The sequence below is a fragment of the Andrena cerasifolii genome, chromosome 3 (assembly GCF_050908995.1).
Source record: "Andrena cerasifolii isolate SP2316 chromosome 3, iyAndCera1_principal, whole genome shotgun sequence".
Taxonomy (NCBI): domain Eukaryota; kingdom Metazoa; phylum Arthropoda; class Insecta; order Hymenoptera; family Andrenidae; genus Andrena; species Andrena cerasifolii.
This window is the reverse complement of record NC_135120.1, coordinates 13,740,376-13,758,035: the sequence shown is the minus strand read 5'-3', so window position 1 is coordinate 13,758,035 and position 17,660 is coordinate 13,740,376. Positions and strand designations below refer to the sequence as shown.

Here is a 17,660-nt window from a genome sequence, read left to right as displayed (position 1 = left end):
GATGTGGCGACCAGTGGCGACTTCCTCGGCGTCTTTTGAATTTGCCGCCAGAGGGCCGCGCGCAAATTTCGATTCTCGCTGGCGATTGTCGAGTTGCGTCTAGTGGCAATTTCGAATAGGGAGTTGTTTTTTCGTGTGGGGACCAGAGGCGGGTAAGTTTTGTTTGAAACAGCTTTTATTCGTTGAAAAATTAAGCGCTTTCATATTTATTTGCGTTATTAGCACTCACTGAGATGCAGTTTTCTTTCCTAAAGGATTGTTCTTTTTGTTCTCACCGGATTGGTTAATGAACCAAGTTTTCCGCTGCGTAGGTGTAAGTATTTTCTCACATTGGCAAATCTTGCTAAACGAATGTTCGTGGGGAATGCGTCACGCGTAGTTTTACCCCACCACAATCTATTTTCCCGCGGATTTTGGTACGATTGTGGTTCCGGCAGTGATGGGTTCTCGTTGTGTTATTTTTGTAAAAGTAACCCGTTAAGTCGAAGAAACTCTGTGTTTGTATATCACATTATACTTTTTGAATTTGCATGCGTGATCCTCCATCATCGACACTGATTTGCATGTTGTTTGCGATCACCTGAGAAGCTATTGCCTAGGTTATAATAATGTGCCATTGACAGATTCGTCTTTGATCTTGTCAGCGTAGTAAAGCTGTATGAAGATGCTTATATTTGCGAGCATTTAAGTAAGAGACTTGAAACGCAATTTTCTAACGTTTTCATTTTTTCGTCGCAGTTTAAATTCGAACTGGGGCTCGTTTAACTCGCACCACCTGTAAGGACGTCGGAAATGAAAATGATGGACATCAATGGACAAGAAGAATGCTGTATTGAGGCGGTTACTCCTGCTAAGAAAAAGAAGATGAAACAAGGTGCTTGTTAGCATTATTCGCAATCGCTAGAGCAATTATTATTAAATACGTATTTAGAGACAAGAACACTTTGTGCACCCAACTTAATTCAGCATGCTTCTTAAATGTATTTTGCTCGATTCCATTGGATTTGAAATGTTTCAGCACAACTGTCGTTTCAAACAAGTGCAGCACAGTCGCCGAACGTTCTACAGAACAAGAAGAGAAAATTATCGTCACCTTCTCTGAGCTGTAGGAGCCCGAAAGTGGTTAAAATTTCGAAGGCGTCGAGCATGGAAATCATCGAGATCGTGGATGATAAATTGACCAAAATTGTCGATACAGTAACTGAGAGCAATGAATGCATAGAAGTAGAAGAAGACGTGGAGACAGAAAATTTGAAGGAGAACAGAGCATCTAATAAAGTGGAGAGTTCTAGAAAGAATAAGACTCCGAAACGAAGCTCGACTGGGCAAAAGAGAGCGGAGAAGGACAAAGCGAAGTCGAGTCCCTTGACAAAGTTCCTGAGAAAGTCTGATAAAGAAGTAGATGGTTCGAAAGAGGATCATCCTAATTGTTCGGAGACTGAGAAAAAGGAGGGGAAAACCGATGAAGTCGTGTCACGGACGACGAGTAACTTGGAAGGCAAAGCTGAAGACGCACCTTCGATAGTAGATAATTCTCTGTGTTACAATTCAGATTCCGATCCTGCGACTTCCTCGGATAATGAAGACAAAGAGGAAGAGTCAAAATCGACTGAGAATCTAGAGGAGAGAGCTGATAGTCCAAGAAGTTGCAGAACTCCTAAGACGGACAAGACAAAGCAGAAGAAGTTGACGCCGAAGCAACTACTCAGTGCCCAGAAGAAGAAAGAAAGACAAATACAGAAGCTGGTAAGTGGCATACATTTTTGATTTTCTGTTGTGTGTATTTAAAGAAGTGAAGCAGTCTTCTGTTCATTCGTTAGGAAAAAGAGAAGAAGCTGGAAGAAGAACGGGAAAATCGGCGGAAGGAAAAGGAGGAGAAACTTAAGGAGAAGGAGCAGAAATTGAAGGAAAAGAAGATGAAGGATTTGAAGAGACAAATGGAAATCGAGTACGAATATCTCTTACAGTAATGTAAAACTTTATAGATTTATGGTCCTCGGTTTTTGTATTAACTTTATTTAATCCGTTTCTAGACAAAAGCAGAAAGAGAAGCAAGCGAAAGAAGAAGAGCGTAAGAAAAGAGAAGAAGCTAAGGAGGAGGAGAAGAGAAAGAAAGAGGAAGCGGAGCGGAAAAAGCAGAAAGCAGCCTCGACCTTCACCAGTTTCTTTGTCGCCAAGAAGCTAGAAAAGTCTGTCGACGATGAGAGCACCAGCGAAACAAAGAACTTCATGCCATTCGAAGTAAAAGCGGACATGAAAGTGGCTCCAGTTTCTAGGAGAACCTTAAACGAAGAAGAGAAATCGTCACTGGACGAAAAGTGCGGCGAAGGAGATACGCCGAAGTCAGATTTGTATCTTGGCGAAATTAAGGAGAATAAGCTTCTTCCGCGGAAATCGTCGAGAACTTGGCCGCTTGAAACGAAAGACGAAGTAATTCTAATAGGTGAATATTATATTTCCTCTCACAATTTTTCATTTTGCATATAGTTCTCTAATTACGCTTTGTATGCCTGCAGACGACGAAAACGAGGGCAGCTCGAATATCGTGAACCAGAACATCGTGATAGAAAAGCAACGGACCAAGCTGTTACAGTTCTCTGAAAATCAACGTCCGCCATATTGGGGCACGTGGAGGAAACGGAGCAGCTGTATTAACCCACGAAAGCCGTGCGCAAAGGACACGGTAAGTCATAAAGCAATAATTCACATAACTGCGAAATTGGTTTCGCTGAATGGCCAACGACCAATTACGATTCCTTTTCAATTGCTCCCATAATGAATGCCCAATCTTGGAAGAGTATTTAAAATTCAACACACAGGGCAATTAACAAAGGGAACACAGTACTCTCAGCAATATTTATTGTCACTTCTGAAGGTTTCTCGTTTAATCTACTGTCAGAAGCTCGAACCGCCTTAAACGTAGACTACAACAGCAGTCTGGCTTAATCTCTTTCGTTAGCACGCAACGATTTTCCGTGTCGACGTCTCAAATCGATCATTGAAAGAAAATTTCCCACCGCTGTAAAAGAATCCTTTCGCAATGATCCTTGTAATTGTCAGTTAAGTACATGGCAAAGAAATCTGTGGTGAAAAATCGTTTAATGTCTCCGTCGATCCCCTAAATCTCCGTTGGCAAAATGTTCATCTTGGCACCGCGAAGCCCTCTGCCACCGTGAAACAACGGGTACGCGTTCTTTCTGTGCACCTTGCGATGCTTGGCCAAATGGTCGCTGCGCGCGAATCTCTTTGAGCACATCTCGCAGGGGTACGGCTTCACTCCCGAGTGGGATCGTCTGTGCCTCGCTAACTCGTCGGATCGGCTGAAACGCCAGCCACATCCTGGCCACGTGCAGGCGAACGGTTTCTCTCCGGTGTGACGGCGTAGATGAGCTTTCAAGTGGGACGCCTTTGCATAGACCTGATTCAAAAGGAAACCAACGTCAACACTCGTAGAAGAATTGATTGATAAAATCATTGATTTGTGAGACAATTGGGCTACCAGTTTGTACGATTCTTTGCCCTATTCCTGATTGGCATACCTTCACGCATCCTTGGTAAGTGCAAGGGAAGCACCGATCTTCCGCCGCGTTCGCCAAACTACGATTAGTGTAGTCGTGGGTTGCTAGTGCCGCGTTAGCTGCTGACGAGATGAGATTTTCTTCTAGCTGATTGTTATTGTAATCTGAAATCGAGGGAGGATGTTATAGGTAGGTAGGTCCAGAGGTCCTGTTCAGAATCTGAAGTGTGTGATAGTTTTAATTAAAATATCAAAGGCAATCTTCTTTGAACGGTGCAAGGACCTTTTAATCAAACGAGTAAATATGCTACGGGACGTCTAAATCGGCTTCCGGTAATACGCACTAAGTGAACGTGATCCTCCTTCAGCCCTCTGTTTTCGATTCCCAGAACAGGATTTCAGTTTAAACGCTCTCGTACAGTGATTCTACAGTACTCGAAAACTTACCTATTCCGCTCGTATCCAGAGTATCCTCGAGTGCTCTCAAATCGATCCCGAGCACCCATAACGGCTCTTCTCGTTGAAACGTTTGCTGCTGTGGATTTGGTAGAGGCAAGTGTAGGAAACCCTCGCACCCTGCGGTGCATAATGGTGTCCTCTCCGGGAGCCCAGCGTTCCAACTTTTGTCTAGGCACCATTCCAATTCCAAGTCTAGTTCGCTCAGCTCACTCAGGCACCCTGCATATAACAGCCTGTGAAATCTCTGTTCCCCAATCCGTGATATTAAGTACGGCGATGATTTAACATTTCATAGAACTAAGTACGCTAATAAAATAGCCAACCCCGCCACAACTTTTAACCCTCGATTTTAAAGTTCGAAATCTCGAACGTACACCGTGTGCGGGACACTGGGTGCAAAGGGACCTTCGCTATGCTTACTGAACGCGCTTGTGCGTTTTCCGCCCGGTGGATACCGTAACGCGCAAAAAAAACACCCACAACCACCGCGACGCGTCCAGGACAACACTCATGAACAGGTTGTACGTAGCTTCGCTTACCCGAGGACGCAGGGGTGTTGTTAGCCAGCTCGTTCCAGGGAACCTTGGCGGGGCAAGTGAGGTCCGTGTAACACTCGATGGAATTCGTAACGGAGTCGTCGCTGTGCAGCGTCATTCCGCAGGAGGACGCCTCGTAGTCGCAGGGCAGGGTGCTCGTGCTTGATGAGAATAGTTGCCTCTCGACGCCCGTGTCCGTGGTCAGGCCCAGCGCGGAGAACAACAGTTCGTCCGTCATCTGTGACGAGAGAACGAGAGAATACAGATCTAGCCGCGATCTCTCAGAAAGAAAGAAACAAGGCACTGGACGGCCGAGAGAAACGGCCAAGAATACTGTGTTTTTATTGTTGCAAGAGAGCACACCGCTTGGATTAATCGCCCGGTTGCCCGGTGATACCGACAATAAAGTCATGGAGCGCGAACGCAGTCTATATCTCGCGATTAAAATTCAATTCTATTTTGAGTTATCGGGCCCGAAAGAACGAGGGAAACGTAATGCAACGGCCGCGATGACGGATCCTCGCGTTGCTCTTATTCTCCGCTCGTAGTCATCTCTTTCTCTTCCCGATATGTCCGCTCGAATCGCGATTTGCCGCGATTCCATTCCGCCAGCTCTTAGTCGCGAATCGTAAATGACTCGGATGCTATTGTTCTTTTGATTGAAGCCACGCTCGAAAATAGTTTGTATCTGCGCTCCTCGTGACGTCTGAGCAGCAACGTTTCGCCAGCTTCGTCAGAGTCGGATGAGACACTGATACCGAGTATCAGCGACGAAACGCTGCTATCCAGATACTATTGGACGCAGCTTCCACCCGGAAGCTTCAATCCTACCAATCCCGATTGTGTCTAAGAGCCTGAACTTTTTTTAAAATTCTAACGAATATCCACCGTCCATATAAACTATTTCTAACGAGTTCCACGATGAACGTCGAGATATCATGCTGAAAGTCGTAGCCTGTTGTACTCACGTCGAACATCGCGGCTTCTTCTATCATTTCGCTGCTCCTCGATTTCTAATTCAGAAACCAATTCCTCGTACAGTGAACTTTCTCACCGATCGTCTCTATCCGTTCGTTGTTTATTAATTCCTCTTATACAACTACGTCACCATTACTCACTACCCTGATCCCTCAGCATTATCACTTCCGATTGCCACTGTTGCAAGTCCCTCAATGTCGCGTGCCAAACGAATTGTGGCTAAAAGTCCCTTATCCTCTCCAACCAACCTGCCACTTGCTCCCTAGTCCCCTTTACTCCCTTCTCTCAGGAAGCCCAACTTCAGCATTCGAAAATCTAACTTCTTCTCCCTTCTACGTGTCCTGGAAGCCACAAGTCCATCCTCCAGGGTGAGTCAAGAAAATGTTTCCCCGCAAATCGAGAGCCCTTTCAAAGGGGGCTGAACGGTCAGTCATAGACGCGCCAGGAATTTGGTACCAGCTCCTCAATGTCTCCTTAGAAATCTCTGAGTTCCATTGATTCTTTGGAGCGCCAGGTCGACAGTGATCGCGGTGGTGGCTTGCTGGAGTTGGGACGCGCCCTTGAGGATCTATTCGCGACGCAGAAGTGCTGGTACCCCAGGCTGAGGAGCTTCTCCCTCCGGCAGTTGGTAGTTGGACGGTCGAGGGACGTCGGAGGACTGCGTTCGCTGGCTGTCTGGTCCAGAAGACGGGACTCGTGTGACAGGGCACGCGGTTCGAGAGATAATCGAGGCTGTGCCACCCGGTGCCGTCACCGAGCTTCTCCCCTGGGATCCTCGATCCCAGAACACCGTCAGACGCGCCAGCGAATCGGCTTCCTGGCTAATTGGACGGTTAAACTCTCGGCTTATTTACGACACCAGCCGCCCCCCGACCCTCCACACCGCGATAATCGAGGCTCTCTCGCGAGATTTCTGACGGCTGAATTCGCCACTCGGCCGACGCGACGCACGGGCCCGGCACTCTTTTTCGCGAGATTCGCCTTCGCCTCCGCGGCGGCGGTGAGGCGAGCGTGGCGCGCACGTGGCCTCTCCCGCTCCCCCGTTCGAGCGATCCACGTTGACGTCGATGCGTTTTTTCCGCCCGGTCCCTGCGAGCTTCGCGATAGACTTGGGCCCCATTAGCCGAAAGGCTTCTTCCTTGTTTGCAGACCAAACGCGCCTCCGCTGGCACGTTCCGCTCGCTCTTAACGTCTGCCTTGGATTGTAAAATGGCACTCTTTGTCGAGCGTGGTGGGTGGAGGGAATTTAATGCAATTGTAACGTGTTGGAGTAACTGGAGTACGAAACTCCTGCTGTGCTTTTATCAATTTGAGTGGCGCAATGTCGTTCCGATACGTTTGCTTGACTCACCAGGAGCGAACATTCTTAAGACACTTGGACGATACTTGCGACGCCTTCCACAAAATATTATATAGTTTTATTTGGAGATTAGCTGTGCCTGTGGTAGCCGACACCAAGTCCGTCGGGAATGGAAGTTTCTTTTAAGGTGGTCAGGCGAGAGCGAGCGAAGGCCCGTACATTTCCGAGGAATGTATCAATGAAACGTCTATACATAGTAGAATGCAATGGCTTTGACCCACAGCGACAAGAAGAAGCGGCGCCGATAAACACCGCTCGAAGTCACTGCCACCGGGCAGTCGAGTCGCTCGTAGTACGTTTATCCGTGTCGGGGGATGCTGACCTTAGATACAGTGCGTGTATTTTGCATTCAGTCCCAGTGTCAAGTACATAGTGCACGCGAGAAGTGCAACGTTACATTCTAATCTTCCATTCTGGACTTTCGCGATCGTTTAGACACTCTGGGGTGGAAGATTCGTAGCTCTTACAAGGAGAGTATTTTAGGTGTCCGCCTCCGATCATTTTGATTTTTGGATATGTTATAGAGGACCGAAAAATAAGAAATACGTGTTTTTTTATTTTTCCCCGTTTTCATATTTGGGGGGTGAAAACTGCGTTCGAAGTTAGGGGTGAAAAATCATTTTTGTGGAATATCTCGAGAACTATTAGAGATAGGGGAATAGTGTCAATGGACAAATTTTGTGTCTTTGAATGCGAAATATGACTGTCTCACCACATTTTCAAAAATCCACAAAAATGATTTTTCAACCCTAACTTCGAACGCAGTTTTCACCCCCCAAATATGAAAACGGGGAAAAATAAAAAACACGTATTTCTTATTTTTCGGTCCTCTATAACATATCCAAAAATCAAAATGATCGGAGGCGAACACCTAAAATACTCTCCTTGTTAGTGACGGGGATGGAATTTGATACGTTGTTCCGGAGGAAGATGCAGGGTCTATGTTTTATAATTCTATGCATCTCGTGGTTTGCATCATGTAAGGGTCAGCACTGAAGAGCGCGTTGATCAGTTAACACACCCTTCTACGGAAATTGGGCCATTTTGAGCCAAAATCGAGTCACAACCCCGACACGCGGAACTTCCTTTCTTCACACCGAAGTGGAAAGTTTCGTGTCTCCACAGCGATCGATTGAATCGAGATCGATCGTGAATGCCGAAGTGAACGATCGGGGGAAGAATTTCGCAGGGGATGAAGTTGGGCAGGAGTGCCAGGATCAATGTTTCCCAATGTAATCGGCTTATAGCTAGCGTGGCATGGCGCTAATGGGTATCGTTGCGCCTCGCGTGTTATGAAAAACAGACCACCGCTCGTCGACACCGATCTATCCATGTCTTTTATCAGCTGGATTGACCGCGAGAGGGTTATATCTTTACGTGGACGCACAGTAATCCGTTGTACGCGCCGGGAACGAACCAAGGAAATCCCTGGCCACGGCAGGGAACCTTCTCCTATCACTAGTTTATCGAGGAAAACACGGAAGCAGGGATACGTACAAATATGCACTCCTTTTTTTAAATCCACTATAACAAATAAATAATACACTTAATTCTCTTTTCATTAGTTTAAAAAGTAGATGCCGTGCAAATGAAAAATGATGCGCTGAGTTTAATTTTTTTTCTGGCCCCTATTAAATAAAAATCGCGAAGAACAGAATTAAGCGTAGGTACTAAATTTACTATTTTCTGCTGATTTATGAATCATTTAGAGCTGTTTTTCGAGGTCCCCAAGATGGAGTCCCAGAGGAAGGGGTGAAGAATCTTTACTGTTGCGTGTAAACTAGTTGAAAGGGGTGTTTTCGATATTTTTATAAGAGGGGATAAAAACGTGTAATATCTCTAAGGGATTACTTTGAACTCGAAAGAATCACATCGAGAAATCGCTGGATATGGATTGTATCCTGCATCGATCATCTCTATTCCTCTTCATTTTATTCAAGCAGCTTCGATCAGCATTCCAGATACGTTTCTCGCGAAAATGCACTCGAGGATAGCGCAGTGGCCGCATATCTACACGGCTCATTTGAAAAAAGCCTCGTCGTTGTAGTAGATTAAACCGTTCCTGGCCAGCTTGATCGCAAATGTCAGAAACTCATTCTGACTTCGCCGTGAAGATTGGACAATCTACCCTCCGGGGAGATTTATTAATTACGCCTCGTTGCGTCACTTCGCGTCGATAAAACCGCTCGTCCGATTCAATTTGCTCGTACCGATACCCCAATCGTTTTTTCCACACTCTGAGATATTCCAGCCTTCCCAATCTCCGTGTACCTACCCGACACTCGAATCAAATGAGGCTCGATTATTCCACCGACACCTTGAGCAACTCCTCAACACCCAGCACCGCGATTTTTTAAATTATATCCCCTCTTTTCTTCTCTGTTCTTCAGTAGAAAGTGAATCTCGAGTATCGACAAGTAATTAGTGGCGGATTTATTTCTAGCACCCATAGGCTAACAAGCGGCTGCCGCCCTTTCCATGAAATATCAACTATTTTAATCCAAAAAGTTGAGAGAATTTTGAAATTATTGAATACGACAACTCAGATATGAATTATTGCCAATTCGCTAAAAAGAAAGTGAATTGTTGTCCTTGTGTTTAAACATCTTTCAATTTCTTTTGCTCAAATTTGATATAAGTATACAAATCCGTCCCTGGAAATAATTTAATAACAAGAATCGTAAAATAAAAAATAAATTTGGGTTTAAAAAAGCACGATACACAGTGCGAACTACTTAGCAATGAAGACAGTAAAGCTGGGTACACTCTGGCGCAATAAAACACGTACATAAAGCGATTAACATATACGAATCTGTATAAGTATACCAGTGCACCCGGCTATGCCCAAGTTATCAGGCCCGAATATTCGTTTGGAAATAAATCAACTCGGCGGTAGGGATTTTAATCGCCGGTGTGCAACGACGGGGAGCACCGGGCGCAATCTTAATGGGGCATAGAACAGCCATTACAGATGGCCCGGCGGGTGACAACACGCTGTAAATAATGCCCGACACTTGGCCAGGCGCCGCTTTAACGTCACCTATCGTTCTGGGCCAGATAAACGTTTTCCCCTAGCCCGTCCCATCTTTCCAGACGTCGCGCGCTTTTCCACCCCCGCGGCTCAGCCGTTTCATCCGTTCCCCGTGATTAATGTGAAATTTCATTTCCAACGATCGCCTAGTCTGGCTTGGATCTGGCCCGAGTGGCCGTTAATCGTTTTTCAAATCGATTCACCCCTTCGCTCTTCCTCGGGGGGTGGGCCACGCGAGTGGAAACGTTCAGGCAACTCCGTAAACATTGAGTTTAATGAAAATTTGGTTCAGTCGAGCGTTGCGAAGTTCGAAAGGTTTTATTCGAAGGTGGCATTATTTAAAACTGAAATTTTTTTTCATCGCTTGTATTTTGAAAATTTTTGTATATCTGTGGTACGTACCTCTTCGTCGCTGCCAAAAGCTGCTCAAAACTGGTACCCCTTCTCCCGATCGATGAGTCCCGCGTCCGGTTTACCGCGTTACGCCTCGATCAGCCTGCGATATTACGTTTCTCTCCAATAATAAATTAAATGTCTCGCGGAGCGTCTTGTAATTGATGCCCGCGCGGGGATGAAATGGACGTTGATTTATCGAGCGAAGAATGGCCCCGGTGCGCGGCACAAAAGAGAAAACCGACGATTTATTGACTTTTCGGCCACGGCGTTTCGTCGTTGGAAAATATTAAATCGACGTTATTATCATTGGTCCCTCGATGATGAGATTCCTCGCGGCTCTTCCCGCCTGATCCGCGTGCTCCTCGGCTCGCTGGCACTTATCGTCTTATAATTTAGAATTTAGCCGTCGCACCGCTTTAAATAGTGTTGTAAAAATAGCTACTAATATAAGCTACCAAGTTGCATTTAACGAGTATCGCGCGCTCGCCGATTTCTCGATTATAATCCAGATTTACGCTGCTCGGGTCGATTACTATGCTGATGAACTCATCGGCGTCGATATTCCGCGCGGATTTTTTAATAGCAGTCGAATTACTTGCGAGCAGATTGCAGCGAGCAGTGGGCATTCTGAGCATATTTCTACGGATCACTTCTCCATGGAATAAAGTCGCTTCGAGATGGTCTTCCCTTTGTCTCAACTTGAAATTTCATTCGCCGCACAATCAATCCAACGTCTACCGATTTTGATAGGCTGTCGGTAGTTCACTTGTAAGTCTTGCAACTTCTGCAAATGTCCTCGGTTCTTCTTTTAATATTCCCCGGTCCTTCGACGTCACTCTTTTCGATTTCTTTGAAAATCTGTCTGAAGATGGATGTTTTTTTTTTGAGCTACTACATTTTGAGAGGAAGAACCGCTGCGTTCCCGACGATAGCTCCGTGACTAACAGTTGGAATCAGAGAACGTGGAGCATGTGTATGGATGGTCAGTCGACGAAGGCGACGCGATAACGCTCGCCAAGGAAGTTCCATTGATATCGACGTCCTGCTTAATCATAGCAGACTCCAGTGAAATCCAGTGGCCGTGATCGTAACTAAAATAAACTGGATAGAATAAGGACGATAACGCGGCGAAGAGCATCTATTTTGGATTCCACTCTTTGTGACGTCGGAAAAGTGCCACCCCCGCTGAAATAATTAGAATCATTCGATACGTAGATCGGGGGAACGATGATTTGTCTCTACTTTGATTTCTCGTCGATTTTTTTCTGTATAAGGTTCGAGGAAGACCTCTGAAGCTTGCGAATTTTGAATTCTGAAGGACTTTAGGAATGCGTGGCTTTAACAACGAGGCCGTTTTCATTTCTGTTGAAGTTCAAGTAGAACTCGAAGAACCAAAGGGCTCTGATAACAGGAGAATCTGTGTTTGTTTCTAGAAATGGTTTAATTACGAGGTAGACTCTCAGGACGAGTGGGAAGAAGAAGAGCCAGGGGAGTCTATTCGTGGCTCTGACGACGAGAAGGACGAAGAACAGACAGAAGATAACGAGTACGATGTGGACAATGAGTTCATGGTTCCTCATGGGTGGGTTTCGTAAACATTTTCCCTTGATTTCATGCTTTTGTAAGCTTCTGTCCCTCTTTAATCGATTCTTCTTGTTTAACAATCCAGGTACTTGTCCGATGAAGAGCTTAGAGCCGACGAAGAGGACAAGGAAGACATGGCAAGTGCTTCTGTATTTCTTCTAAGACACCTTTACCAAGCAAGTGCTGTTATTTAACATTCCACTTCTTTCACAGTCTCCGGAAACGCAGAAGTTCAAGTTGAAAGTGCTGGGGGAGCAATTCGAGTCGGAGAGGAACACGAAGACATCGAAACTGAAGCCGAAAATAATTGGCTGCGTTTGGAGGGGACCTGCAAACACTTTCTCGGGGAATGGTGAGTGTGCGACCTTAAGAAATGAAATTCATCGTGCGAGACCGTAGATCTTTAATGACGGATATTGTTTGTTTTCTGGTTCCAGTGCCGCAGAGGATCATGGACTTTTTGACAGCCCACGAGGCCTGGGTGCGTCAGATACCAGTGACGCTGCCAAGTTCATGGGAGAACGAAGCCGCGACAGAGTCCGGCACGCCTACGCAACGGCAAACGCCAGGCAGCTCGAAGAAGACCCGAGTTCCAAGAGAGGCTCTGCCCGACCTGACACGCCTGATACACGGCAACAGGCACAACAAAAAGTTCCTGGTGAAAGAATTCATAGCCTACTGGAACAAGAAGTCCAAGCTCGGCGAGACTCCGATCTCGAAGGCCAGCCTGCTGCACAAGATCGGCGAAATTGGCAAGTGGATGGTCTGCCCCGAGGAGGGCCCGATGCACCTGAAGCCCTGCTGGTACATTTCCGAGGAAATACGGAAGGAGTACGTCGACGAGGAACTCCCCTTGCCAAACCGCTGGTCGTATACCCTGTTCCCGAAGAGCAAGAGCGGCTTTACAGAGGCCGCCGAAAAACTGGAGAGGGAGGACAAGGACAGAGAGAAGAAGAGCGTGCCATTGATCACCCAGTTCACGAAGAAGATCACCCAGGAGGAGATGAAGGAACAGTTGAGGGCGAAACCAGGCCCATCCACGCACCACAGGAAGTCTGCTCAGGCGAAGACCCCGAAGAGGGCGACTCTGATCTCCGTTGGTAGAGGCGAGCAGTTCTCCAAAGCGTCGAAGGACAGCTTGGTAAAGAGCTTCGCGACCGACGACAAAGCTGCGAGTCAGGGTTCAAGGGAGAGCGATGGTGGGTCGACGGACGACAGTATTATAGTGTTAGAGGATGATGAGAGGGTGAACGAGACGAAGGAAGAGTTGAAGGCGCAACCACGTCAAACCACACCTCATAGCAAGTCCGCTGAGGCGACGAGCCCGAAGAGGGCGGCTGTGGTCTCCGTTGGCATGGGTCAGCTGTTCTCCAAAGCGGAGAACAGCTTGGTAAAGAACATCGCGAGCGACGACAAAGCTACGAATCAGGATTCGAGGAGAAAGGATAGTGAATCGACGAATGATGATATTATAGTGTTAGATGATGATGTCGAGAGGGTGAACGAGGGGGATAAATCTGATGGAAAAGGTGGCGAGGACAGGCTTGCCCCTGGACCCATGGAATGCAAGGGTAAAGATAAGAAGCAGAAGAAATCGTCTACGAATGCAAAGCAGAAGAAATCGTCTACGAATGCAAAGCAGAAGAAATTGTCTACGAATACAAAGCAGAAGAGGAAGTCGACTCCCAAGTCCAAACCTAAGGTGCAGAAGAAGGGTGCGAAAGGAAGTGTAGATACTCCCTAGAATATGGATATCGACGACCCTGAAGCTGAAGATTGAATGGTAAAATGATTACTAGAGGTTGTCTACTTATGTTTCAGGAACAACGTGGAAGAAAATATCGCACAGAAAAATGAAAAAAAAATGTGATAAATGAGTAGTAATAGGGGACGATGAAAAAGAGATATTAGATTCGAAGGAATAAGGTAATTGATAATTTTCTATACGCCTAATATTTAAATACGTCGCTGCGAATGTGTACAAAGTGAACTATTCTATTTTTGTAAAATTCGTCTATTTGTATTTCCACATAGATACGATTATTATAAAACAACAAAAACACTGTTGCAAGCATTCTAGCCATTGTATCGAGGTCTCCGCGCATGTATTCCTCGGCCTTAGTCTGACCTCGACCACTTTTATAAAAGCTTCTGGTAAACTATAGCAACTAAGAAACAATTCTCTCTTGTATTATTTCGAATAGGATGGCTTTTTTAATGCGAACTATATGTACTCTAGATTTTTTGGAGCTTGTAATGTTCATAGAATTATATTTACGATATTTATTAGGGTTAAAAGTTATTTAGCTTCACTGTGCCACTTTGCTCTGGGCTTAACTCCACTCCGTGTTGCTCGAAATAATTAGGGAATCGCGTTTCTATGTAATTCGGAAGAGTAAAGGACATTTTAAGGAATGGTGCATTCTGTTTGATATAGTATTATTTTTACTGAACGATGAGGATGCTCGAGGAATGGATCTTCTGATTATTTTGAGCTGCATACTTAGAGCAGCAAAGAGAAGAGGATTGGCTCGTGTTTAGAATACGTCGTTGAAGACGCCTGCGATGTTTTAGATAGAAGTTTTTTTTAACTATTTAATGTAACCAGCGATTATAACAACTCGGTGTTGAAGATCTGCAAATTTTTAGCTGCGCTGTTGATATCGCGTTGTTTGGGTATTTAATCCCTACCAAAAATATCGAATATCAATCATCGCCTTCAAAATTCTTCTAAATACGGACCAGCATGTATTTCGGTTTTAAAAAACCGCGTTTAAGAAAATATAGGAAGAGTTTAATGTTTTCTTTTCCCTTTCATTTTTATTTCTCTCTTTTTTTTAAACACAAATTTAAGATCGTTAAGGCTGCTGTCAGTTTGTTTGAACATTGGACACCACGTGACACTGTCGGTTATTATAAATTTGGATACATATTGAGGAGAAGAAGGCGAATAAAACACACGATATTGATACACGACACGATCAGATATGAATTGCATGGGAAAAAATCTGTATTCAGTCTTACGAGTTTAGTGTCATAAATCACAATGTAATTTATGTGATATACGTTTCTTTTCGCCTGATCGAAAGATGGAACATGCAAAGAGGAGGGAACGTGTTAAATTTATGAGTCGTTAACGCATTCTATTAGCAATTACAATTTTATAACGAAAATGATCGAATAAATATGAAAATATCTATACCGAAAGTTCGTGTGGCAGATTTTTATTAACGTAGGTATAATATTTCTGAGAAGCTTGGTGCCGTAAGGTATTCCAAATTCTCTTCCCTCAAAGTGTTACATGTTATTTGAGGCATTGAGAACAAGAACGCACTAACCCACATTTTTTGCTATATTGAGTTAGTAATAGGCTCTACTAATCATATAAAATAAGAAAAATTAATTTATTTTCAATGTGGGTTAGTCCGTTTTTGCTCTGAATGCCTCATTTTCATATTACTTACATATTATGCTACCACAACAGAAAAAACTCTAAATTCACAGAAGACTCGCTCAAGAAATGCAGAGAATACCAGACTCGGCCTCCTCGAAGCTGCAGCAACAAGAAACAACCCTCAAACTCATCCACACAGCGAAAGGACTCTGGAAATCTAATTCACTTTGCATTTCTGCAATAAAGGTAGAAGATAATCGAAAACGGCCCATCGCTCTACCTGTGGGGGTGGCAACAACCCCCTGCATCGTCCATGATGATCAGCAACTCGAAGATATTTTTAGCTCCAGATGAAGACCACCCGCTTCCCGCGCGTCAGAACAAATGCGGAGCCCACTCGTTCCACGGAAATTGTTTCCCCATTTTTTTCTCCGTATTTTTTTCAAAGCCTCCCTCCGCCGGAAACGGATAATCCGTAGGAGTAACGCGAATTAACCAGAGGATTCCAGCCGCCAAAAAGTTTTCGCAGCACCCGTAACGCTCGAGCTTTCGGTTAATGCGTCGGGCTCGAGGAACGTGGAATTGCATTCCGTCGAACCGTGCGCCGGAGTTAAATAAAACGGCTATGGCGAAACTTTCGCCGAGCATCCAATTATCAGCGGCTAAACAGGAAGCGAGCCTGTCTTATTGGAATGTTTCGATAAAGCGCGGGCAACGATTACATTGATCGCTCGCGATTCATCGATGAATCTGGGGGATGAACGTTGTTAAAAATGCTTCGCTGCTTTGATTCTGGTGCGCACCTTGTCTTCTTCCTTTTTCTTCTCTGCCCCGTGGGCCACTGGTGACGCACGATACTTAGCAGAAGCAAAAGTTTGGGTACGTGGGTCGATGGATACTTTGGTTGAGGTGACTATTCGTTCCCGATTTCCGGGGAGAGTCCCTGGAACATGATTTGTGTCCCCGGGGAAATTTTTGTCCTCGATTTTGGCCCCAATTCTGAATTTAAGATAATCATTTATCCCCGATTCTGTATTTCTTCTTTAAAGTTAGAAAATAATCGATATGAAACCGAAGCCTACATAGAGTTTACTTATAAAATTCTACTATTTTGTCATCAGTGTAACAGATTCTACGAGGGGTAGAGGTGATCCCAAAAAAATATCTCATGCAGTGACGCACACAGAATTAATTTAGGGGGAGCCGAGTTGAAGGGATAAAAGTATTTTTAACACAAATTCAATAAAGTTCATTAGGTGGTTATACAAATTTATTTAAAGCAGTGTTTCCCAATCTTTCCTAACTCGCGATCCCCTTCTGTAATATTCAAATAACCTGCAACTCTTCTTCCCTATATAAAGTAAAGTAAATTTAATAGGTAAATGAAACACGTTAAAAATAGGTATTTCAGAATATAATTCTAACTTAATAATATTAAAAAAGTATAGAAACCCCAAAAAACACTTTGCGACCCACCGGTTGGAAATAACTGATTTAAAGAATAAAATCGAGTTTTCTTTTCTTTTCACAAAGCTCTTGAATTACTTCAGTCGTGGTTACATTAATCTCCTTTTTTCATTTTCTTTGGAGGGTGCCAGGGCCCCTTGGCTCCCCTCTGGGTGCGCCACTAATCTCATGTTCCCGGAAACTCCAAATAAAAAATGGTCACCTTAACTTTGGTTCATCATTGAAGTTGAAAGAAAGAAAGGAGACGAAGGTGCAAAGAGTTTGTCATAAATCATGTACCTATTGCTAGCTTCCAATATTGTATTGAAAAGCCGTAATTTCAAATTACGTTGGGCGCGGTAAACGTAGTCGATTTTCACGCGTGTCAGCGCGCCGAAATTCAGGAACGTGGGATTTAGGGGAGCGCCGATTTCATGTAATTCAATTTAAATTTTCAGCTTAATGCGCGTGTTTTCAAACCCGCTGTGATTTGGAGCACCGTTCGAGAGCGCGAAACGCAATTCGAACGAAATTGGAAAACAATATCGCGCGAGAAGTATCGTTGTTTGCGATTCATTTGAGTGGATCGCGTTATTTGCGAACAACATTTTCAGAACCGTACTTTATTTACGCCAACGTGACTTCGCGTGCCGTTATTTTAGTACGTTCAGCGTATTATTTCTCACGGCACGAGCGAGTGGAAAGCAGAAGTTGAAGAGGAAGTAGAAGTGAAACTACAAGAACGTCCGTTGACGAAACCCGCGTCAACGTTCGCCGACCGTTCTCTGCGCTTCAAATCTCCAAGAGCAGAAAAGGGAAGAAAGCAACGTCCAGTAGGAAGTTTTACGGTCGGTAGTTCGGAACGTAGCTGCAGGGTGTACACGGACGGCATATGGTCGGAATAAGGAAAGAGCGCTCGTCCAGATTACGGCAATTATCGAATCACGTTACGGGACCTG

General features: G+C 44.9%; 2 protein-coding genes across 4 annotated transcripts; one reads left to right on the top strand and one right to left on the bottom strand.

The window, feature by feature from the left end:
• Positions 1-384: 384 nt before the first annotated feature.
• LOC143366829 (uncharacterized) lies at positions 385-15,068 on the top strand. The gene is made up of 10 exons (XM_076808235.1): positions 385-656; positions 739-874; positions 1,019-1,746; positions 1,821-1,948; positions 2,034-2,443; positions 2,517-2,683; positions 11,711-11,859; positions 11,947-11,998; positions 12,075-12,213; positions 12,299-15,068. The coding sequence occupies exons 2-10, from the start codon at positions 793-795 to the stop codon at positions 13,603-13,605; spliced, it is 3,162 nt and encodes a 1,053-aa protein (XP_076664350.1). The 5' UTR covers positions 385-656; positions 739-792; the 3' UTR covers positions 13,606-15,068.
• LOC143366841 (uncharacterized) lies at positions 2,803-11,216 on the bottom strand. Of its 3 annotated transcripts, none has more exons than XM_076808261.1 (5): positions 5,739-6,432; positions 4,516-4,750; positions 3,965-4,195; positions 3,540-3,682; positions 2,803-3,418 (listed from the first exon to the last, which is right to left on the bottom strand). In XM_076808261.1, exons 2-5 carry the CDS (start codon positions 4,748-4,750, stop codon positions 3,119-3,121), a joined length of 909 nt encoding a protein of 302 aa, XP_076664376.1. In that variant the 5' UTR covers positions 5,739-6,432; the 3' UTR covers positions 2,803-3,118. The 3 variants fall into 3 exon arrangements, with proteins under 3 accessions (XP_076664376.1, XP_076664377.1, XP_076664375.1); XM_076808262.1 differs by lacking the exon at positions 5,739-6,432 and adding an exon at positions 10,284-11,216 and having other exon boundaries at positions 2,804-3,418; XM_076808260.1 differs by having other exon boundaries at positions 2,809-3,418; positions 5,481-6,388.
• Positions 15,069-17,660: the final 2,592 nt, after the last annotated feature.

What these genes read in the sequence shown, in the direction of transcription:
- LOC143366841 (XM_076808260.1), bottom strand. Translation starts at nt 5,507, where the DNA reads ATGATAGAAGAAGCCGCGATGTTCGAC. An exon ending in TCTGGATACGAGCGGAATAG is followed by an intron (nt 3,683 to 3,964) that starts GTAAGTTTTCGA and finishes CCTCGATTTCAG; the next exon opens with ATTACAATAACAATCAGCTA. An exon ending in CTTACCAAGGATGCGTGAAG is followed by an intron (nt 3,419 to 3,539) that starts GTATGCCAATCA and finishes CTTTTGAATCAG; the next exon opens with GTCTATGCAAAGGCGTCCCA.
- LOC143366829 (XM_076808235.1), top strand. Translation starts at nt 793, where the DNA reads ATGAAAATGATGGACATCAATGGACAAGAAGAATGCTGTATTGAGGCG. An exon ending in GAGTTCATGGTTCCTCATGG is followed by an intron (nt 11,860 to 11,946) that starts GTGGGTTTCGTA and finishes TTAACAATCCAG; the next exon opens with GTACTTGTCCGATGAAGAGC. An exon ending in AAGAGGACAAGGAAGACATG is followed by an intron (nt 11,999 to 12,074) that starts GCAAGTGCTTCT and finishes CTTCTTTCACAG; the next exon opens with TCTCCGGAAACGCAGAAGTT.